At 42.4% G+C, this 23,936-nt stretch overlaps 1 protein-coding gene across 4 annotated transcripts in view; it reads left to right on the top strand.

The window, feature by feature from the left end:
* ZNF143 (zinc finger protein 143) overlaps positions 1–23,936 on the top strand; it is a 137,521-nt gene that overhangs the window by 66,241 nt on the left and 47,344 nt on the right. For all 4 annotated transcript variants that reach the window (XM_075927952.1, XM_006129090.4, XM_075927953.1 and 1 more), the window contains 5 exons: positions 988–1,063; positions 6,761–6,886; positions 19,577–19,756; positions 21,499–21,726; positions 23,296–23,444. In XM_075927952.1, the coding sequence (XP_075784067.1) occupies positions 988–1,063; positions 6,761–6,886; positions 19,577–19,756; positions 21,499–21,726; positions 23,296–23,444 (759 nt within the window). The remainder of the gene's footprint in view (positions 1–987; positions 1,064–6,760; positions 6,887–19,576; positions 19,757–21,498; positions 21,727–23,295; positions 23,445–23,936) is intronic.

Genomic DNA, 23,936 nt, shown 5'->3' with positions numbered 1-23,936 from the left:
CTCTGGGAACCATGCACGTGGCGCGCATACACCTCATTCGAATGGACATAAGCAACACATCTCGAAGAACAACTGTTACAGGTAAGTAACCCTGTTTTGTCAATCTTCTGATCATCTAAGGAGGAAGGATGCACATATAGTCTGTTGTGTAAGGTTCCTATATTGCAAATATCTGCAGATTCTTCATCAAGATTGCCACCATCAGCAGTAGCCTAGAGATGGTACAATTAGTTTTTAATGTTTGTGTTTATATATGGTGGTAAGCTCTGCTCTGTTATATTGCTATATTTTGATGTTTAATTCTTTAGAGTGATCAAATAGTCAATGTTGAAAAGTTGAAACAGCTTTTGTTTCTCTAATCTTTCTTTAGTTCCCTTTCTCAATCCCATGCTTAACTCAGGCATTGGGAACATGTAGAGATTGAAAAACAGATGCCAGCTGGACTAGATTAATCACTTGCAGATGGGAGTTGGTGCAGTATAATTCACTCCTATTGCTACCTTGCCAGTGATAGTGCAATCTAGAGCCAGTCTCTCACTCCAGCTGGATTAAATCCCATTGTAGAGTACTGGGTAGATGTATAATTCAGTGGGGGGGATGGTCACTTGGAGGCTTCAGAGTTTGAGGTGGAGTGTTGGCCTTGAGGCACATAGGGTACATAGTTAGACTACTGTCAAATTTGCCATTATAGCTGTTTGGTGACTCTTTCAGTTGGCTATTTTGTATATTTACAAAACGTAGGAAACATCATCTGTTTTCATGAAATTTATGGAGACATCAAGTCGGATCCCGAAAACAGACATTGTTATCCTATTTTCTAAAATTCTTTATCTTTTTATTACCATTTAAAAAAGAACACTTTTAAAGCAGTGATTTCCTAAAAGAGATATTAAGCATATAATTTTTTTTTACTATTAAATAGTTTTTATATTCAAGAAGTCAAACAAAAGACTTTATTATATTTGTGTGATGGGTGTCTTTTAACAGGTGCATGAAAGATCACACACAGGAGATCGACCATACCAGTGTGAACACCCTGGTTGTGGCAAAGCATTTGCAACAGGTAACGTTTTGGAGAGTGTCTTAGGCTGTAGCTTACTACAGATCTCCATATAAGACATGTTTTTGTGAATGCAATTTTTACACAAGATTTAAATCTATTTATGAGACTTTTATAGAAGTGGACGTGTTTTCAGCTAATATAGCTTAGTAAAGATGGAATAAAGTATATGGAAAAGAGTATTTTAAGTATTATTGAAATATAAATGTAATGGAAAAAGAAGAAAATGTGTACTCTGACATCCTATTATGAGTTTCTTCACTATACACAGAAAAATCTATTAACGTGGAGTAAGTTGCATGAGTTACATGAGGTAAAGATAAAAGGTGCAACTTGCTGGCTTTAGATAAGGATATTTGAGCCTCTTATGCCCAGTGGAAAAGAATTTTGATAGGAGATAATCTGTTTCAAGTGGTGTGATTGATCTGGTTCTTTATCACAGTCACAGCGAGGCGTAACATTTCTCATAAATTAAGTGAACTTTATAGCTCATACAGACTTTTCCATTTGTGCATGACATTTCATTTGATCCTATAAAATGCAGTGATGAGATGAGTATATAGAATATGGAGGATAGTAATACAAGCACTAGCTGGTTTTAAAGTGATATTTTCTTGGTTTTTGAAAACTATAATATATAGAAACAAGAGATGAGGTTAAAAAAACCTCAGAAACTTGAAAGAGTAAGAATGTTGCATGAAGAACTCCTTCCATTGTCATATAGAAAGCCCGGTTTCTTTGTAGGCATATTAATATAAGAAATACTGGGCTGAAAGACCAACAAAGAAACAACTGCATTTCAGTAGCTGCACAGAAGTTTAGTTGCACAGTGTTTTTAATTTTCAGTGTATAGAATGAGAAGCTGTATACAGTTGAAACCGAGGGACAAATATATTTTTCCTTTTCATGTCTAAATATATTTTTGGTCAGTTATAATACCAGTTGAACCTGGCAAACCCTGACGATGTTTAAATGTGTCTTCAAGGATTAAAATACATAGATTTAATATTAGTAGTTTTTTAGTTGGATTTTTAGGCTGCTTTGTATTGCAAAAATAAGAAAACATAAGTTAGGAATTGACTAACTCGGTAGTCTTGCTTCATGTTTTCAGATAGTGGGGTTTTTTTTAATCAAAACTTCAGTGTAGCAAGAGCACATTGTAAAGTTAGATGAGGAACCACATTCGGAGAATCCATGGCAGTTGTTCAGTAGTAATATGTACATCACTAATTGATTGGGAAAGATATATATTCTCTATGGCTGTGTCTACATTGGCACCCTTTTCCGGAAAAGGGATGCTAATGAGACAAGTTGGAATTGCAAATGCTGTGGGCCCCCCCCCCCCCCCGGTTCGTAACTAGGGGTCTGACTTAAGTCGGACCCACGTAACCTGGGGACTGCCTGTAAGGCCTTTTCCGGAAGATCCCTTATTCCTCTTAAAATCAGGAATAAGGGATCTTCCGGAAAAGGCTTTATTTTCCGAAAGATCCCGTCTAGACTGGTGCTTTTCTCCAGCAAAGCCCTGAGCCGGAAAAAAGCGGCAGCCATGTTCATGCAAATGCCGCGGGGGATATTTAAATTCCCCGCGGCATTTGCAATTCCAACTTGTCTCATTAGCATCTCTTTTCTGGAAAAGGGTGCCAATGTAGACACAGCCTCTGTCTTCAGCAACTCTGAGTTCTCTTGTTCAGAATTTTTCTAAGAGAATGTTCACAGTAGAGGGTCCTCAGCTCCAAAACTTAGGCCCCCTTGTAATTTCACCAGAACCCCAATTTTGAGCATAGTGCTAGGCAGTCCGTGTATGACCTAATACAACTCCCATTGAAGTGAATGGAAGCCTTTCTATTGAGTTCCTGTTGTACTCTGGATTATGCCCTTGTATTTCTGGGTAGAACCATAGAATCATAGAGCTAGAAGAGACCTCAGGAGGTCATCAGATCCAGCCCCCTGCCCATGACAGGACCAATCCCAACTAAATCAACCCAGTCAGGGCTTTGTCAAGCTGAGACTTAAAAACCTCTAGTGATGGAGATTCCACCATCTTCCTAGGTAACCCATTCCAGTGCTTCACCACCCTCCTAATGAAATAGTTTTTCCTAGTATCCAACCTTAGACCTCTCTCACTGTAACTTGAGTCCATTGCTCCTTGTTCTGCCATCCGTCACTATTGTGAACAGCCTTTCCCCATCCTCTTTGGAACCTTCCTTCAGGAAGTTGAAGGTTACTATCAAATTCCCTCTTACTCTTCTCTTCTGCAGACTAAACAAACCCAAATCCCTCAGTCTCTCTTCATAGGTCATGTGCTCTAGCCCCCTAATCATTTTGGTCACCCTCCTCTGGACCCTCTCCAATGCGTCCACATCCTTTCTATAGTGGGGGGCCCAGAACTGGACACAGTATTCCAGATGTTGCCTCCTCAGAGCCGAATAAAGAGGAATAATCACTTCTCTGGATCTGCTAGAAATACTCCTAATGCACCCTAATATGCCATTAGCCTTCTTGGCTACAGGGGCACACTGTTGACTCATCCAGCTTTTCATCCACTGTAATCCCCAGGTCCTTTTCTGCAGAACTGCTACTTAGCCATTCAGTCCCCAGCCTGTAACAATGCTTGGGATTCTTCCATCCCAAGTGCAGGACTCTGCACTTGTCCTTGTTGAACCTCATCAGATTTCTTTTGGCCCAATCCTCCAATTTGTCTAGGTCACTCTAGATCCTATCTCTACCCTCCAGCGTATCTACCTCTCCTCCTAGCTTAGTGTCATCCACAAACTTGCTGAGGGTGCAATCCATCCCCTCATCCAGGTCATTAAGAAAGATGTTGAACAAAACCGGTCCAAGAACAGATCCTTGGGGCACTCCACTAAAAACTGACTGCCAACCTGACATCAAGTCGTTGATCACTCCCCATTGGGCTGGACAGTCTAGCCAGCTTTCTATCCATCTTACAGTCCATTTATCCAATCCATACTCCCTTAACTTGCGGACAAGAATACTGTGGGAGACCGTATCAAAAACTTTGCTAAAGTCATGGTATATCACATCCACCGACTTTCCCATATCCACAGAGCCAGTTACCTCATCATAGAAACTAATCAGATTAGTCAGGCACGACTTGCCCTTTGTGAATCTATGTTGACTATTCCTCATCACTTTCCCTTCTTCCAAATGCTTCAAAATGCATTCCGTGAGGATCCCCTCCATGATTTTTCCAGGGACTGAGGTATGGCTGACTGGTCTGTAGTTCCTTGGATTGTCTTTCTTTCCTTTTTTAAAGATGGGCACCACATTTGCCTTTTTCCAATCATCCGGGATTTCTTCCAATCTCCATGAGTTTTCAAAGATAATGGCCAAAGGATCCGCAGTGACATTTGCCAACTCCCTCAGTACCCTCGGATGCATTAAGTCCGGGCCCATGGATTTGTGTATTTTTAGCTTTTCTAAATAGTTCGTAATTTGTTCTTTCCCCACCAAGAGCTGTCCTCCACCTTCCCATGTGTTGCCTTGTGCAATTGTCTGGGAGCTGACCTTGTCGGTGAAGACAGAGGCAAAGAAAGCATTGAGTCCTTCATGTTTTCTCACATCATCTGTCACTAGGTTACCTACCTCATCCAGTAAGGGCCCCACACCCTCTCTGATGACCCTCTTATTGCTAACATGCCTGTAGAAACCTTTCTTTTTATCCTTCACATCCCTTGCTAACTGCAATTCCAATTGTGCTTTCGCCTTCTTTGTAACTCCCCTGCATTCTCAAGCAATATATTTATACTCCTCCCTAGTCATCTGTCCAAGTTTCCACTTCTTGTAAACTTCCTTTTTGTGTTTAAGCTCACCAAGGATGTCCCCAGTTGCCTACCATATTTGCTTTTCTTGCTGCGCATCGAGATGGTTTCTTCCTGTGCCTTTAATAAGGCTTCTTTAAAATACTGCCAGCTCTCCTGGACTCCTTTCCCCTTGTGACAGACCACAACCTGCAAACTGCAAAACTCTTATAGAAGGCAGCCATATTGGGAGGTGTGTTAACGCTTTCCTGTTTCCAAATTAGCCTCATCTGAACAGGGCCCAGCAGCCAGGGTAGAAAATAGAGGCCTAATTAGGAAGCAGCTTACAGCTGGAGTTAATTAAACACCTGCTGCCAATTAAGGCCTCCGAGTGGGGAGGGGGCCCTAGGAGGGAGTTTTTGGAAGGTGCACAGAGGAGAGCAGAGCAGAGCAAGGGAATGATGAACCCCAAGGACTGGCCTGTGACGAAAATGACTCAGTAAGTGGGGACCCTTTCCTCTAGGGAAATCCCAGGGCAACAAAGGGGTCTCTGTGAGTCTCTGAGATGCTCAAGTAACCTCCAAGAAGCACAGAACCACCAGGGGGAGCTACCAAGGGACTTTGTCATACCCTTCATGTAAGCATCCCAGGGAATCCTGCCCATCAGTTCGCTGAGGGAGTCAAAGTCTGCTTTTCTGAAGTCCAGGGGGGTTTTATTTTGCTACTCTCTTTTCTTCCTTTGGTTAGGATACTGAAATCGACCATCTCATGATCACTGTTTCCCAAATTGTCACCCACCTCTACTTCCCCTACTAGTTCCTCCCTGTTTGTGAGCAGGAGGTCAAGCTGCGCATGGCCCCTGGTCAGTTCCTTCAGCACTTGTACCAAGAAGTTATCCCCAACATTCTCCACAAACTTCCTGGATCGTCTGTGTACTGCTGTATTGGTCTCCCAACAGATGTCAGGGTGATTAAAGTCACCTATGAGAACCAGGGCCTGCAATCTGGAAGCTTCTCTCACTTGTCCGAAGAAAGCCTCGTCTACCTCATCCACCTGCTCCGGAGGTCTGTAGCAGACACCAACCACAACATCACCCCTGTTGTTTCTACCTCTAAACTTAACCCATAGACTCTCAACAGTCTTTTATCCCTCTAAATACTGGAGCTCTGAGCAATCATACTGCTTTGTTACATATAATGCAACTCCTCCTCCCTTTCTTCCCCTCCTGTTCTTCCTGAACAGTTTATACCCTTCCATGACAGTGCTCCAGTTATGCAAGTCATCCCACCAAGTATTGCTGTTATATCACAGAATTCTTACTACTGATATTTGCCTTAGAAGGGGAGATGGTTTGTGGCTATTGACTATTTTGGTCAGTGAGTATGAACGTGTTAATATGTTTCAAAAAAAGTGAAGCTTGACTGGGTGCAGTTTTATAACTCTAAACTCTATTTGTAAAATAAAAAAACAGCGAATAAAATGGGAGTCACTGTGTGTTTGAATTCAGTAGGATGAGGATTGAGCTCTGACTGAAACTTTTATGTTGAGAGTAGCTGGTGAGAGAGAGTGAGAGCACAGATTTTTCTGGGCTTTATTTTTTTCTATAGGAGCTTGTGTGACCATTTTGACATATTCATCAGGATTTCTCCTATTGTAAAGAAAATATGGGACAAGTACTTTTTCACAAATAAAATGAAACAGGATTTCTAAAGTGCAAGCAGTACTTTGGTTATGAAACTGATATGTTTGGAAAGTGAGATGAACAGAAGAACTGATTTTTGTTACTGATTGATCAGAGGACTTTATAACTAGACTGGCAAGTCCAGCTTTTGTGACCTGATACATTCTGAGTGTTAGATATTTCTGTTTTCAGTATTATAACATCTAAGATTCCTCCTCTCACCTCCTCCACCTTTCAATTTTCAAAATTGTTTTCAAGGTTACGGATTAAAAAGCCACGTACGAACCCATACAGGAGAGAAGCCCTATCGGTGTACAGAGGAGAACTGCACCAAGTCATTCAAGACTTCTGGAGACCTGCAGAAACACATCAGAACTCACACAGGTATAAGGAGTCTTTACTGCAGTCATGCACACTCTCTACTTCTTGGTTCTTTATTTTAAAGAGACACTATAGAAGGAATTTAACTCTTAGCTAATGGAGTGACACATGCTTGTGAAAGAATAAATATACTCAACTGTGGTGCACAAATGCTCTCAAAAATCCCATTTGAAGCTTACTTGGCACAACAACCTTGTAGCATTGCAGACACTGCCGGATGTCCCTGCACAATAATAATGCTCCTCATTTCAACATACAGATTTGCTTGGAACAGCGTATAGGCCTTCACTCTGCTATTACAGTTGCACTATCTTTGAACTAGGTGCATCATCATTGCATCCTACATGACTGAGTTAGTTTGTACCTTTGCAGTGCCTCTGTGGATAAAAGGTACTAGAATTGTAGCTGGAACAGAGCAATTACTCCTCAGAGTGTCAATTTGCAATGCTGTTACCATTCAGTGATAATTTTGCCATTTCAGAGTTATCAAATATATTGACTAGAACCAAGAATTTCTGAGGTGGTACTCATCTTGACTTGGGTCTTCTTTTCCCCACACCCTCAGAGCAATACAGAAGGAAACAAAAAGATGCCCTAAAACCCCCCAAAACTCCAAACATTTCAATGAAACTTTTCAGCTATATAAAAAATAAAGCCTTTTGGTATATCATATGGAGAGATAGATCACTGGAAAAATAAAAAGAATAAAAATCAGTTATTAGCAGCAGCTATATGCATAGAAGTATTGTATGCACGCACCATCTACTTGCTGTAATAGTGGTTATGCCGACTGTGTTTATATCTATAGAGTGTCACCTTCATTCGTGAGATCTGACAAAGGGGCATTAATTTAAAAATGCACAGCAAGGATTACCACCCAATCCATCCTCAGCCTGTTATGACACTAAATACTCCATGATAGTGCTCTAGCCCTTCTTTGTTCTTCTTTTCTCAACCAAGTACCCTAAAGATTGATAGAAAAGTGGGCCTCCAGTTTATTAGAGGGGGTGGAATAGTGGAAAACTTGTTGGACCAAATGAAGAATGTCCATCCTCCAGGCTGTGGTCTTTGGTTTTTAGAGGTTAAAAAAGAGAGATGGAAGAAACCCCTTAGTTGTAATTCAGGTCCATAAGAGAGAACCTAAACCATAGACAAATGACAATTTATAAAAATTACAGAATGAATGAAAATTATTCCATCTTCCTGGCCATCTGCCAGTGGGCCATGGACACGGGTGATTGTTCATGATGGTATCTGCATGAGGGTATTTGTTACCTTCTCCTTCTAGCTCATATGCAGATCTTTGTTGAGAATTGAACTATACTAATGCGCTCATTACACAGTACAGACAAATGAACATTTAAGTACCATGGACTAGGGCTCTCTGACTTTTTCATAGGATTGACCTCATCTGAACAGAAAAATTGTCCTCCTTTCACTTTTGCAATCATATATATTTGACAATATAGCATTTCCTTAAATAGAAAAGTCATTTTAGTAAAGAATGTTATATATTTTAATACAATTTAGCAGCTACAACTAAGGAATTGAGCCAGCATCATGTAATCAGTTCACACATCATCAGGAAGTCTTTCACAGATCATCACTGGTTCATGGACCGTAGTTTGGGAATCTCAGACATTGGATGCTGCACCAGGAATTATGAATGGATGCAACAATTCACAGTCTCAGTAGTTGGAGTGAGTTCTGTCTGTGTACAAACAGAATGATGTACCCAAAACAAGAGGTTAATGTGGATGCACTGAACCAATGCAAGTTGCAACAGTGCACTTCTCTTCTGTAGACAACGCTGGAGTCCCTCAACTCTGTATTGTTATCGTGAACTAAAGCTGATATTGATCGACGCAAGATCTTCTTCTAACAACAAAACATGCTCTTTTCAGTGATGAAGCACCCGGCATAGTCTGCATCACTGAAACCTAGAAGGATGACTGCACAACCTGTGTTGGTGCACTTAGTTTCCCCCAAGATTCTCAGTATATCACAGACCTAGATAGCACAAGAAGGCATATAGCAATGCATTCATTCTGCAAACCTGAAATGCAAAAGAAGTGCCTCAGGTAAGATCACTTCATTTGAATAAATTAATCTTACATTGGAAAGCAGAGCTAAAGCTACCATAGATTTTTATGCTCACTTACAGACGACCACAGACTAGACACCTCGCAATGGAGCTCACTGATAACTTGCTAGAGACCATGGTGAAATACTCCAGAATTATCATCCTAGTTGATTTCATTATTTATATGAACAAGACCACAGATACAAAAGCCCAGAAACTCATCTTCTCACTTCCCTCCTTAAGATGTTCACAGATTCTGGTTTAATCTACAAACTTAGTCACACTTTGGACCTGATCTTTAGGTTCTATATTAGGATAGAGGACATCACAACCTAGCCGCTATTTTGCACAGATCCTTGTATCATAACTTCAGAGGTCTCAGACCTTCCATTTTCCATGCAACAAGATACGTGATTCAGCCATGAAGACTCATGGACTCAAACAAATTCAAAAGCCTTTTCAAGGACAACAGTACCTCACCTGCAGGATGGGGAGTTGTCTTTCTACAATGCCCTCATCCATTGTTATGCCAGTCCACAATTGGCCCCCTTGTCCCCATTACCCATGCAGATGTTGGCTTTCTGACACACTCTGTTCTGGATGAAGAGAGAAGGGGATGGAAACTTGAGTCCTGATGGCAGAAGGCTGCTTCAAATAATATGAAACATAAGAAATGCCTCAACGCCTGCCCACAGGGCTTCCTTCCAGTATTATGGCATCTGTGCTGGTGCTCCAGTCCCTGCAGGAGGCTGGAGCACACAAAATCTACTAGCATGGGCCGGTATGTGGGGAATGTAGGGAGTGACTTTCTCCTTCTCAGACTAGAACCATGTCAGTGAGGGGTGGTTGTTTTAGTTGGGTTTTTTGTTTTGCTTCTCACTTGTGTATGATTTTTCTCACTTGTGTATGATTTTTTTGTGGCTGATTTTTTTTTTTCTGTGGGTCAGCAGCCCCGAACCTAAAAAGGTTTTTCACCCTGGCTTACGCTGTGCTGTGGCTGTATTGAAGACCAAGAGAACTTCTGTGGAAGCTGCCAAATCCTGTTCCAAGAACCTAACTATTTTGGTCCTGAGTGCCTACAACAGTGGTTCTCAACCTAGTTATCGTTGTGGGCTGCATCCTGTCTGTCTGTGTGTCTCTGTCTATTTCTATTCATCTATCCATTCACACACACACACACACACACACACACACACACACACACACACACACACACACACACACACACACACACACACACACACACACACACACACACACACTATCTGTGTGGCCCTGAGGATGTCACATTGGTTTCACCTGTGTGCTGATTTGGTCATGAGTTGAGACTCACTGGCTTGCAACCTGCAAAAAAGCCAAGGACCAAGTACGGCTAAGAATGCCATTTTGCTGCAAAGATCATGTAACATTTGAAGCCTTCTCAAACAGCATGAACCTATTCTGCCTCTGTTCACCAACCAAAAACCCACTTGCATTCCCAGAGTTGAGTGCATTCAACTCAAGAAGTTTTGCATATCCTAAAGGAGATTTGACACAAGACTCGTAAATATGATCCATACCCTTCCTTGCAAGAAAGAGTTGTGGACACCAGTGCCACTCCTCAGTGAAATAGCCATTGTCTTATTCAAAGAAACAGGACTATGTAGCACTTTATAGACTAACAGGATGGTTTATTAGGTGATGAGCTTTCATGGGCCAGACCCACTTCCTCAGATCAAATAGTGGAAGAAAATTGGCATAACCATATATACCAAAGGATACAATTAAAAAAATGAACACATATGAAAAGAACAAATCAAATTTCAGAACAGAAGGGGGATGGAGGAGGGGACAAGGGGGGGAAGTAAATGTCTGTGAGCTAATGATATTAGAGGTGATAATTGGGGAAGCTATCTTTTGTAATGGGTAAGATAATTAGAGTCTTTATTCAAACTTAAGTGTAAAGTGTCGAATTTAAGCATGAATGACGGTTCAGAGGATTCTCTTTCAAGTGTAGTCTTAAAAGGCCTTTGAAGCAGGATGCAGGTAATCAAGTCGTTGAGACAATGTTCTTGCTGGGTGAAATGGCAAGAAACTGTTCTTTGTGATCCTGTCTAATATCTGTTTTGTGGGCATTGATCCTTTGGCGAAGTGTCTGAGACGTTTGTCCAATGTACATAGCGGACGGACACTTTCGGCACATGATAGCATAAATTATATTTCTGGATGCGCAGGAATATGTGTTCTTGATCTTATAACTCACTTGGTTGGGTCCAATAATGGTATCAGCAGAGTGAATATGTGGACAAAGCTGGCAACGGGGTTTGTTGCAAGGGAAGGTTCCAGGGTTGGTATTAGTGTGGTATGTCTTGTGGTTGTTGATAAGAATCATCTTGAGGTTTGGTGGTTGTCTATAGGAGACTGTGGGTCTGTCTCCCAGAGCCTCTCAGAGTTTAGTATTCTGTTCCAGTATAGGCTGTAGTTTATTGATAATGTGTTGGACAGGTTTAAGTTGGGGGCTGTAGGTGATAAGTGATGTTCTATTGTTGGTTTTCTTGGGTCTGTCTTGAAGTAGTTGGTTTCTAGGTATTCACCTGGCTCTTTCAATTTGCTTTTTTATTTCTCCGGGTGGGTAGTTGAGGTTTATAAATGCTTGGTAGAGACCCTGAAGTTTCTGGTCTCTGTCAGTGGGATTAGAGCAGATGCGGTTGTATCGAAGGGCTTGGCTATAGATGATGGATCGTATGGTGTGTTCTGGATGGGAGCTGGAAGCATGTAGGTAACTGTATGAGTCAGTGGGTTTTCTGTAGAGAGTGGTGTCTAATTTTCCATTGCTGATTTGTACTGTGGTGTCCAGGAAATGGATCTCTCGTGTAGAATGGTCCAGGCTGAGATTGATAGTGGGGTGTAGGTGGTTAAAATCTCTGTGGAATGTCTCCAGTGTTTCTTGGCCATGCGTCCAGATCATAAAGATGTCATCGATGTAGCATAAGTAGAGAAGGATGGGGTAAAAGGGGACGGGAGTTGAGGAAAGGTTGTTCTAGGTCAGCCATAAAGATATTAACATATTGTGGGGCCATGCGTGTACCCATGGCTGTGCCGCTGATCTGGAGGTATAAGTTGTTCTCCAACTGGAAATAATTGTGGGTGAGAACAAACTTACATAGGTCTGCTATAAGATTGGCAGTGGTGTCCTCTGGGATAGTGTTTCTAATTGCTTGTAATCCATCTTCATGTGGGATGTTGGTGTATAGAGCTTCTACATTCATGGTGGCAATGATGGTGTTATCAGGGAGGTTATCGATGTTTTGTAGTTTCCTTACGAAGTCAGTAGTATCTTGGAGATAGCTGGGGGTGTTGGTTGCGTAGGGTTTGAGAAGAGAGTCTACATAGCTGGATAAACCAGTAGTGAGCATGCCGATACCAGAGATGATGGGACACCCTATTCTTATGCAAGTTAAGGGAAGAGCCAGTAAAAGGCTGACATAAGCTCATTTAACTGATCTTAGCATTGTGACCCAGCACTGTCTATATTCAGGGCAAGACAAAGAGCGGAAACTGCTTTAGTGGCACTGATGGATGATCTCCTCCTTTTCAATGGCTAGAGATCAATTTTCATCCTGCTGGAACTCTCTGCAGTATTAGACGCTGTTGACCATTAGATTTAGGGATGTAATAGTGTAGTTGATTAACCAATTAACCAGAAGCAAAAGCTTATCAGTTACTGTTATAGATTAAACAGATTCCTTCTCGCTCTGTCCCCCCTGGGTGGGCAGGCAGCCTGGCTTAGTTCCAGCTCAGGCCGGGTCCACGAGGCGTACAGATAGTTCGGAATAGCTTGCTAGTCCGAACTATCTAGCCCGTGCCGCGTGTAGCCGCGCGGCACGGGGTTCACACTAGCCGGCTTTTAAAAATGGCGGCGCCGGCTTTATGCTAATGAAGCCCGGGAAATTCAAATCCCGGGCTTCATTAGCAAGTTCGGTATGCATACATTACCCCCCTAGTTTGAACTAGGGGGGTAGTGTAGACATACCCTCTCTGCTTACCCCTTTCTCCAGATCATTTATGAATAAGTTGAAAAGGATTGGTCCCAGGACTGACCCTTGGGGTACACCACTAGTTACCCCTCTCCAATCTGAAAATTTACCATTTATTCCTACCCTTTGTTTCCTGTCTTTTAACCAGTTCTCAATCCGAGAAAGGACCTTCCCTCTTATCCCATGGCCATGTAATTTACACGGGCCTTTGGTGAGGGACCTTGTCAAAGACTTTCTGAAAATCTAAGTATACTATATCTACTGGATCCCCCTTGTCCGCATGTTTGTTAACCCCTTCAAAGAACTCTAACAGATTAGTAAGACAGGATTTCCCTTTACAGAAACCATGTTGACTTTTGTCCAACAAGTTATGTTCTTCTACATGCTTCACAATTTTATTCTTTACTATTGTTTCGACTACTTTGCCCGGTACTGAAGTTAGACTTACCGGTCTGTAATTGCCAGGATCGCCTCTAGAGCCCTTTTTAAATATTGGTGTCACATTGGCTACCTTCCAGTCATTAAGTACGGAAGCCGATTTAAAGGATAGGTTACAAACCACAGATAATAGCTCAGCAATTTCCCATTTGAGTTCTTTTACAACCCTTGGATGAATGCCATCCGGTCCCGGAGATTTGTTAACATTAAGTTTTTCTATTTGTTCCAAAACCTCCTCTAATGATACTTCAGTCCAGGACAGTTCCTCAGATTCATCACCCACAAAGGACAGTCCAGATTCAGGAATCTCCCCACGTCCACAGCCGTGAAGACTGAAGCAAAGAAATCATTTAGTTTCTCTGCAATGGCTTTATCGTCCTTGATTGCTCCTTTTATAGCTCAATCATGTAGGGGACCCACAGGTTTTTTAGCAGGCTTCCTGCTTCTAATATACTTAAAAAAACATTTTATTTCTTTTTGAGTTTTTGGCTAGGTGTTCCTCAAAATCTTTTTTTGCTTTTCTTATTACATTTTTACACTTGATTTGACAGTGTTTATGTTCCTTTCTATTTATCTCACTAGGATTGGACTTCCACTTCTTAAAAGATATCTTTTTGTCCCTCACTGCTTCTTTTACATGGTGGTTAAGCCACGGTGACTCTTTTTTAGGTCTCTTGCTATGTTTTTTAATTTGGAGTATACATTTAAGTTGGGCCTCTATTATGGTGTCTTTAAAAAGTTTCCATGCAGCTTTCAGTGATTTGGCTCTAGTCACTGTGCCTTTTAATTTCTGTTTAACAAACCTTGTCATTTTTGTGTAATTCCCCTTTTTGAAATTAAATGCCAGGGTGCTGGACTGCTGAGGTGTTCTTCCCACCACAGGAATGTTGAATGTTATTATATTATGGTCACTATTCCCAAGCGGTCCTGTAACGGTTATATCCTGGACCTGATCCTGCACTCCACTCAGGACTAAATCGAGAATTGCCTCTCCCCTTGTGGGTTCCTGCACCAGCTGCTCCAAGAAGCAGTCATTTAAGCCATTGAGAAATTTTATCTCTGCTTCTCTTCCTGAGGTGACATGTATCCAGTCAATATGGGGGTAATTAAAATCCCCCATTATTATAGAGTTCTTTATTTTGGTAGCCTCTCTAATCTCCCTTAGCATTTCAATGTCAGTATCGCTGTCCTGGTCAGGTAATATATCCCTACTGCTAATTTCTTATTATTGGAGCATGGAATTTCTATCCATAGCGATTCTATTGAACATGTTGATTCACTTAATATTTTTATTTCGTTTGATTCTACATTGTCTTTCACATACAGTGCCACTCCGTCACCCAGCCAGCCTGCTCTATCCTTTCTATATATTTTATATCCCGGTATGATTGTGTCCCACAGATTTTCCTCATTCCACCAGGTTTCAGTGATGCCTATTATGTCAAGCTCCTCATTTAATACGAGGTACTCTAGTTCACCCATCTTATTAGTCAGACTCCTAACATTTGCGTACAAGCACTTTAAAAATTTGCTACTGCTTATTTGTCTGCCTTTCCCTGATGCATTGGATTCCTTTGTATGTGGTTGTTTGTCTGCTCTGGCCCACGGTTTGCCCTCTCCCCTCCTCTCTTTCTGACTACAGCTTAGAGAATCTCTATCAACGGATTCTCCTCTAAGAGAAGTCTCCATCCGATTTATGTGCATCTCCGCACCAATCGGCTTTCCCCCATCTCTTTGTTTAAAAACTGCTCTACAGCCTTTTTAATGTTTAGTTCCAGCAGTCTAGTTCCACCCTGGTTTAGGTGGAGCCCATCCTTCCTGTATAGGGCCCCCCTCTCCCAAAAGTGTCCCCAGTTCCTAATAAATCTAAACCCCTCTTCCCTACACCATCGTCTCATCCACGCATTGAGACTCTGAACTCTGCCTGCCTACCTGGCCCTGCGCGTGGAACTGGAAGCATTTCCGAGAATGCCACCATAGAGGTCCTGGATTTCAGTCTCTTTCCTAGCAGCCTATATTTGGCCTCTAGGATATCTCTCCTACCCTTCCCTACGTCATTGGTACCTACATGTACCACGACCACCGTCTCCTCCCCAGCACTACACATAAGTGTGTCTAGATGCCTCTAGAAATCCGCTACCTTTGCACCAGGCAGGCAAGTGACCAGACGGTTCTCCCGGTCATCACAAACCCAACTATTTATGTTTCTAACGATTGAATCACCCACTGCTAACACCTGCCCCTTCCTAACTGGCATTCCCTCCCCCTCAGAGGTATCCTCAGTGCAAGAGGATACCGCAACATCCTCTGGGAGGAGGGTCCCAACTACGGGATGGTTTCCCTCTGCTCCCATTGAATGCTCTGTTCCCTTGAGACTTTCATCCTCCTTAAGAGCACTGGGGCTCTCAGACTGGAGGTGGGACAGTACTACAGTGTCCCGGAAAGTCTCATCAACATAGCTCTCTACCTCCCTTAGCTCCTCCAGTTCAGCCACTCTGGCCTCCAAAGTCCGAACTCGGTCTCTGAGGGTCAGGAGCTCCTTGCAATGGGTGCACAAATACGCCACCCGACCACAGGGCAGGTAATCATACATGTTATACTCGACACAATAAACAGGATAGCCCCCACTCTGCTGCTGGGCTTCTGTGTCCATTTTTCTAATGAATACGTTTAAGTATAACCTGGGATTCTTTTTAAACCTCTGGAATATAGATTATTATAAGAGTTATGTCTTAAAGAAGGTGAGAAGTCACTAGTGCCCTCTAGCCTCCCCCTCTAAACTCCCTCTCCAAACTCCCTGTTAGCTGTTTCTGTTCACAAGCTCCCTGGTTGCTGAGTCACAGGATTATATAGCTCTGGTAGCCCCTCCCCCTGACTGAGGCTCAGCCAATTAACAGAGGCTTCTAGATTTCAAACCTTTTAGAAGCTCCTTCAAACAAACAAAGCAAACAAACAAACCAGATGTACAGTCTAGCCATCTTTCTGCCCCTCTTACAGTCCATTATCCAATCTATATTCTCTTAGTTTGACTGGTCTGTAGAAAAAAGGCCACTTTTTCGGGGGAAAAAAAACCCCTATAGTCTAGACACACCCTTAGATAGCAGTTGATCGCTCTACCTTCTCCATTCAACTCAGGTCCTCCTTTGTTGCTCGTTCCTCCTTGTGTTTCTTCCCTGTATCCGACTTCCTCACCTCTGGGCTTTGGTCACCATCCCCCAACGAACCTAGTTGAAAGTCCTCCTCACTAGGTTTGCAAGCCTGCCCGCGAAGATGCTCTTTCCTTTTAGTTACGTGGGTCCCATCTGTTCCTAATAATCCTTGTGCCTGGAACAGAGTCCCATGATTGAAGAAACAAAAGCCCTCTCTCTGACGCTATCTGTACAACTAAGCATTTACTTCCTCAATTTGATGATCCCTACCTGGACCTTTTCCTTCAACTAGAAGGATGGACGAGAACACTACTTGCTCTTCAGATTCCTTGATCCTTCTTCCCAGTGCTACATAAATCTGCTGTCATTCTTTACCATCTCATTTGTTCCTACATGGAGAAGCAGGAAAGGGTAGCAATCTGAAGGTTTAATCACTTTTGGAGGACTCTCGGTCACATCCTGAAGGCAAGCTCCCCGCTAATCAGCACACTTCTTGAGATTGCAGGTCTGGAAAGCAGATGGATGACTTAGTCTCTCTTAGGAAGGAGTCCCCGACCACCACCACCCATCTTCTTCTTTTGGGGGTGGTGGTTGTGGAACCCCCGTCCCTAAGACTGTGTAGCCCATGCCTTCCAGTAGATGGTGTTCCCTTCTGATTTTTTTCTCTGAGAGGTCCCTGCCACAGCATTCTCCACCATAGTGCCCGTGGAGAGATCCTGAAAGTGGTTACTTACCTGTACAGGAATGGGGGATACTTGAGTTGGCCGCCTTCTTCTAGCGGTTACATGCTGCCAGTTCTCTACCTTGTCCTGTACTGCCCTGACTGGCTCTTCAGCCTGCTGTGCCTGCAGGATTAAACGCTGCCTTCTGTCGAGGAAGTCTTCATCCCCTCTGCTGGAACGTAGGGTCGATACTTTGGCCTCAAGTCCTGTAATTTTTTCTTCCAAAATGATGACCAGCTTGTGTTTAGTGCAGATGAAATCCCTTCTTTCTTCTTGGAGGAACACAAACATCACATATGCTGTGCAGGAAACAACAGCAGACCTATCACTATCCATACCTGCGTTCCTTCTATGAGATTCCTCAGATGTTATTCAATGCCTCCTTGAAGGGTAGGAGTGTAGCAAAAAGATTTTAAAGAATGGTGAGTGTAGCTCACCCCATTCCCACATACCTTCCTAACTCCCTCTCCAAACTCCCTGTTAGCAGTCCCTGGTCACTGACTCACTCCTTTATAAAGCACTGGACTGCCTGATAGCCCCTCCCCCTGGTTAAGGCTCAACCAATGAGCAGAGGCTTCTAGATTTCAAACCCTGATTAGGCGTTCACAGCTTCCACCTACCAGCCACAGCACACACTCCGTGGCGGGGAGGGGAAGAGGGAAGAAACCCCCCCCACACACACACACAAACACAAGCTCAGCACACAGCAAGAAACCCCCAAACACACACTACAGACTGCCACTTCTCTCAAGGGTCCTGTATTAGCTCCTTCTCCACTTGGAGAACTCCCTCTCAAGCTCCCTGTTAGCAGTCCCTGTTCTCTTCCTCTTAATACAATGTCTTTTGCTTTTCTTCTCCGCTCATAGACTTTAGCACTGAAGGGACCATCATGATCATGATCATCTATTCTGTCCTCTCCATGTCACAGACCACAGAACCTCACCTACCTACTGTTGTAATACACCTACTACTTCTGACTGATTTGCTAACTGTCTCCCCAATCTACCATATCCTAATTCTCCTGCTTTTCATTGCCATTTCATTCTCTCTCAGGCCCACTGATTGCTGTCAGACTGGTTTCTCCACTTACACAAAGGCCTTCTCAGACATCTTTGGTCTGGTTGAAAACTAGTTGATAGTCATCTAGAAGGGCATATTTATACGAATTAATGGTTTCTGATAGTGGGGAGGAAAGCAGGACCTGCTCTAGGGAACAGTTCTGATTTGTTTTTTTGTTTCTGTTACTATATCCCTCCTTAGACTAGACTAACATGGACTGCTGGTTGGACCTCCCTGGTCCAGCACCCTTGGGACCTGACTGGACCCGAAGGTGGGAATTCACCAGACCTGGGGAGGTCCACTGCCACTGGCCTCCCAGTCTGCTGCCCTTCTGGCTCGGGCCCCAAACCTGCTGCCACTGGGTTCCAAGCCAGCAGGGCTTCCAGCCCTGGGAGACACTGATTCAGGAACATCCATGGCTGGCTGGATCACAGAGTCCCAGTTTAGGGAGGTGCAACCTGTATTTTATCCTGGAGATCTTGCTCTCCATCTTTAAAATAGCCATCTTCCAGCCACCTGAAAACTGGCTTAGTTTCTAACTGTTAACTGAGAAAAAGAAAGGACTGAGTTCACAAGCAGGTTTTGTGACATTCCTACAGACATTCTTTACACTTAAACTAAAAAACCTCTGACTTTGAGAAACCACTGTTGCTGAGCGGGTCTGGGTGCAACTCTGCTCTTTTCTACCTGATGTGCAGAATTATAGAAACCATGGCAATACTACAGTACCTCATATACATTTAAAACACAGACATAAGTCCTTCTGGCAAGAAACTGACAAACCTTTCTAGAACTGATGCTTAAAAGAATTACTTACACTTTCAGTTTCCTCTAACAAGGAGCTAACTGCTCTGGAGTTTCCTGGGAGTTTACCTCAGGACTTTTTTTTAATTTGTCTTACAATAGTGGTGCCTCTCCCCCCAGCCTTTTCAGAGCATGTGGGGGAAGGAGGCTAATGTCACTTACTATAGAGTTTCAGGAAAAATCAGTGTGGCTCTTTTTAAGATAGGGGAATGTAGGATTACCAGGTGTCTGGTTTTGAACTGGACAGTCCAGTATTTGAGCTTTCTGTTCAGGAAACAAATTGAGAAAATATCAATGTCTGGCATTTTCTAAATAAGATGTAATGTAGATTGTGATGTAATGTTAGGCAGCTTCTAAATCCGGGTTTTTTAATGTACTGTCTTTTAACTTTACCTATTATATCTTTCTATGTTTTTTTCCAGGCGAAAGACCCTTCAAATGTCCCTTTGAAGGCTGTGGAAGGTCATTCACAACATCCAATATTAGAAAAGTTCACATCAGGACACATACTGGTGAAAGACCCTATTACTGTACAGAACCAGGATGTGGCAGAGCATTCGCCAGTGCAACCAATTACAAGAACCATGTCAGAATACATACAGGTACATAGGTGACATTTTGTTTGAAGAGCAATTTGCTTGTGAGCTCCTGTGATTTTTCTCCTTGGTACATACATTATTTCTGCATATCAGAACTGGGTCAGAAAATTTCTTATAGTGATGTCACAATTTTTTATTTTAACCCTTTTCTCTTCTTTGACCAGCCATAAATGGTCATTATAGAGTCTTCCGTCAATGGAGGACCCCTGCGGTCAGCACTGTCCCTGGGAAGGCATGGGGCCAGGGACAACCAGCCCTCACTCCAGGCTCTGCCCTGCCCCACCTCTTTCTGCTCCTGCTACACCCTAGTCCCTTCCCCCAAGCTCTACCCTTGCTCTATCTCTTCACACCCTTGCTCCACGCCCACTCTGTCCCTTCCCCAAACCCATTCTCCATAATGACACAACCCGGGGGATTACCAGAGGGCCTAGCACTGACAGCAGTGGTCAGGCCTGCTCCTGCACTCACTGGATGGCAGGAAGCAGAGCAAGCTGGCCCCAGCCTGCTGTACTCCTAGCAATCTCCTAAGCCATCCTGGGCCCTGTAGGGCCTCCCAAAACCTGGAGCCTGGGGTGTCCACCCCGCACTGTACTGTGGATGGGACAGTTCTGTCAGCAGTAGACTGGTTAGCCACAGAAGACAACACCAAATGACCAAGCTTCAGCTTAAGTGGAGGTGTGACTTTCCTATCCTGCTGTTAACACACATGAACAAAGGACTTCATCCAAAGCATTTTGAAGCCTGTAGAAAGACTTCTGTTGATTTTTTTTTAAAATGGGTTTTGGATCGAACGCTTAGTCCCTGAGGTTTGCCTTTATTAAGTAACGTAAAGCACAAACTTCAGCCTGAGGCTGACTGTTCTTAGAATTTTTGTCCTTGTCCCTATATCCCCCTTCTTGGTGGTAAGAATCAAAACCTTCTGGACCTAACAGGATTCACGTGGCCTAGCTGTTAGGGTGAATCAGCAGAAATATCTCTGCATACATTTGCAGGGTTCTAAAACCCTACCTATATCCATGATTTGTTGTATCCTGCTTTTCATTGCTAGAAAAAATCAATAATCTCGAGGCTCAAGATTTTGTATGTCTTTTAAACTGGTTTTTGGGTTTGAGTTTGTGTTCTATTGATTTTAAATGAAGAATATCATTTCTATTTAACCTTGATCATTTTAATGTATAAATCTCATAACATTCCTGTTGAGCTCAAGAAACTGAGGTTTAGGACTCTAACTTACCAGAACCAAAGGTATGCTGTAGAAAATAACACATTTCATCTTTGAGGAAAAGTGGAGGTCTTCCTATAAAATCAGCAGGGGCAGCTAATGTAAAGAGTTAGGACATAATTGTCAAGACAGGGCCAAAGGGACGGTTATGCTGGCATCTTGCCAGGAGCTTGGAGGGCCGCCTATTGTTTTCACATAGGGAAGCAGATATTCACCTTTGTATGAATATCTGCTGTATGAAAATGAGGAGTTCCAACATGTATACTCCATCTTGATCTGCATGGACTTCTTAGATAGCATGATAGCTCCAGCCTATTGTAGCAGCACTTCGGTATTAAAGAGGAAGACAGCCATGAGTTGTGTTGTGGCCACTGCTGTGTTAAGGAACAAAGCTGGAGAATGCCTGACTGACCTGGGTGGTAGTAAAGCTGTGTCATTAAATCTCTGTGTAAGTGGCAGGATATTTGTTCTCCTGGAATATCCTGGTTCTAATTTCCTTCGTCCTTTTTCTCTTTTCCTGTAGGTGAGAAGCCCTATGTCTGCACAGTTCCTGGCTGTGACAAACGTTTCACAGAATATTCCAGTTTATACAAACATCATGTTGTACATACTCATTCCAAACCGTACAACTGCAATCATTGTGGGAAAACATACAAGCAAATTTCCACACTTGCTATGCACAAGCGGACAGCACACAATGACACAGAACCAATTGAAGAAGAGCAGGAAGCTTTCTTTGAGCCACCCCCAGGTTTGTGTTTGGTGTTGCCAGTCTCTGACCTTCCTCCCATAGTAGCAAAATAAAACATCATGTACATGTACATACTCCTTATGAATATCAGTATTCCTCAGAGCCAGGGGAAATACAGAATAGGTGTTATATTTTCTTAAATAATACTTTGCACTAACTAGTACTTTTTTATCTGAGAGTTCTAATGTGCTTTGCAAACACTAAGTAAACATCAAAATACTCTTGGGAGGCACAGTAGTCAGATATTACTATAGACAATTTATAGATGAGTAAACAAGCATTGAGAGAGTGATTGACTTGTTTATAAAGCAAGTCAGTGGCAGAGTTTAGAATAAGAGAGAAGCCTTTCTGTGCTCTCACCATTAGATCACACCCTCTATTTATATATTGAAGCAGGCCTGAGGATGGACAAAAATGCTTACATTGCATCTTAAAGAGTGTTTTATAGTACTTAGAAGATTATGTGTGAGAGTCTGTGTTGTGATATTAAAGGCATAGCCCTGCAGAAGGGAGAAAAAAAGGTAGCTGCACTTTGAACCCTCCTGATTTTGAGTTACTCCTGAGACCAAAGTGAACTGCCTTAAAGTTACAACAGTGTTCCCATGCTGCTTTATGGGTAATGGGGCAGTTGACAAAGCCCATAGTGCTATGCTTTAGGGGTCTGCCTTCCAGCACGGCTCATACAAGACGTTCATTCAGTATTGGCAAGCAAATTTTTTATCTGTAGGAGCACTATGTAGAAAACGGTCTTTATGGTACTTTTACATACCAAATCTAGTGAGTGTTGTAAAGATCAGATTGATTGAATGGAGGCGGGGGAGACATTTTCTTGTTCCAAGAAAACACATATAATTTTTTACATTCTTTTTTAGATGGGGTTGTATATAGGGTATATGTAAATAAGTGATCTATTCTGACTGGAAAAGCAGCTTTTCTATTTGTATATGGGAGACTTCAGTGAAACCCCTGTTAAGTAAATTGCCTCATTCTGATTGCCACTTACAAAGGAAAGATTAGAATGGAAGATTTTTATTAGCCAAGGTTAAACATTTATTAAGAAAATATACTGTTATATCAGTCCTCACACAATGATGTCACTCTATTCCTCTGAGGTTCAGTGTGTTTGTTAATGAATAATTTTTTAATGGGCTGCTGATTGTGTTTACATCAAATCCTTAGTATGTAGAAGTTAATGTTTAATTAAACAAATCACAGTATTGTTTGTTACCCTTTTAAATATTCTCTTTACTTATAAACTAAGTAAATATACCTTTAAATACAAAAACGACTTTGCTTTTCAGTGTATAGATAGGATTTATATGCAATATTCCCCATTTAAAAAGTATGCTCCAGAGCTAGTAAAACAGTCATTTGGAGCATTTTGCTTTGATTTCATTATTAGTTTTCACTTCTTTCTCTCCCTCTCCGTCTCTGTCCCCTCCCCTATTTACAGCCTAGAATTTAAATATTTTTATCTAGAAAGTTGCTTTTTTCTGTGTAGCTTTACTCTTCTTACTATTAATATTTGCCATGTGTAACACATTGCCCTGCCTTCCTTTTATGAAATAGGTCAAGGTGAAGATGTTCTAAAAGGCTCCCAGATAACCTATGTGACAGGTGTAGAAGGGGAGGATGTCGTTTCTGCACAGGTTGCTACTGTTACTCAGTCAGGGCTGGGTCAACAAGTTGCATTAATTTCTCAAGATGGGACTCAGCATGTAAGTATTTATTCTGGCAAAGAATTTGCTAAAAAGAGGACATTCAGAATTAAGGCTGTAATTTATTTTCAGATACAGGCAGTCCCCGGGTTACGTACAAGATAGGGACTGTAGGTTTGTTCTTAAGTTGAATTTGTATGTAAGTCGGAACTGGTACATAGTGTAGGGGAAACTCTAGCCAAACATTTCTCCAGAGCTCAGTTTTATTCTCCCACACCTCACTTCCCTCAGTCCTTTATTCTCAAGCTGAGGTGTCTTCTGAGAAAAGCTGCTCCGCGTCTCCCTGGTCTGCTGGGGGGAAGCAGCTAGTGCGGGGTTGCCTCACCCCGTTTGTAAGTAGGGATCTGATGTAAGTCAGATCCATGTAACCCGGGGATTGCCTGTACTGCATTATGCTTGTTTACTGGAGAGTTAAAATCCATTAGTAATGGATGTTTATATCTATTAGGGCCAGTTCTCACAGCTGGATCAAAATAAAAATAAACGTAGAAT

Source organism: Pelodiscus sinensis, chromosome 4 (assembly GCF_049634645.1).
Source record: "Pelodiscus sinensis isolate JC-2024 chromosome 4, ASM4963464v1, whole genome shotgun sequence".
Lineage (NCBI taxonomy): Eukaryota > Metazoa > Chordata > Testudines > Trionychidae > Pelodiscus > Pelodiscus sinensis.
The sequence above is the reverse complement of the archived record's forward strand: the minus strand, read 5'-3'. Positions and strand labels throughout refer to the sequence as shown.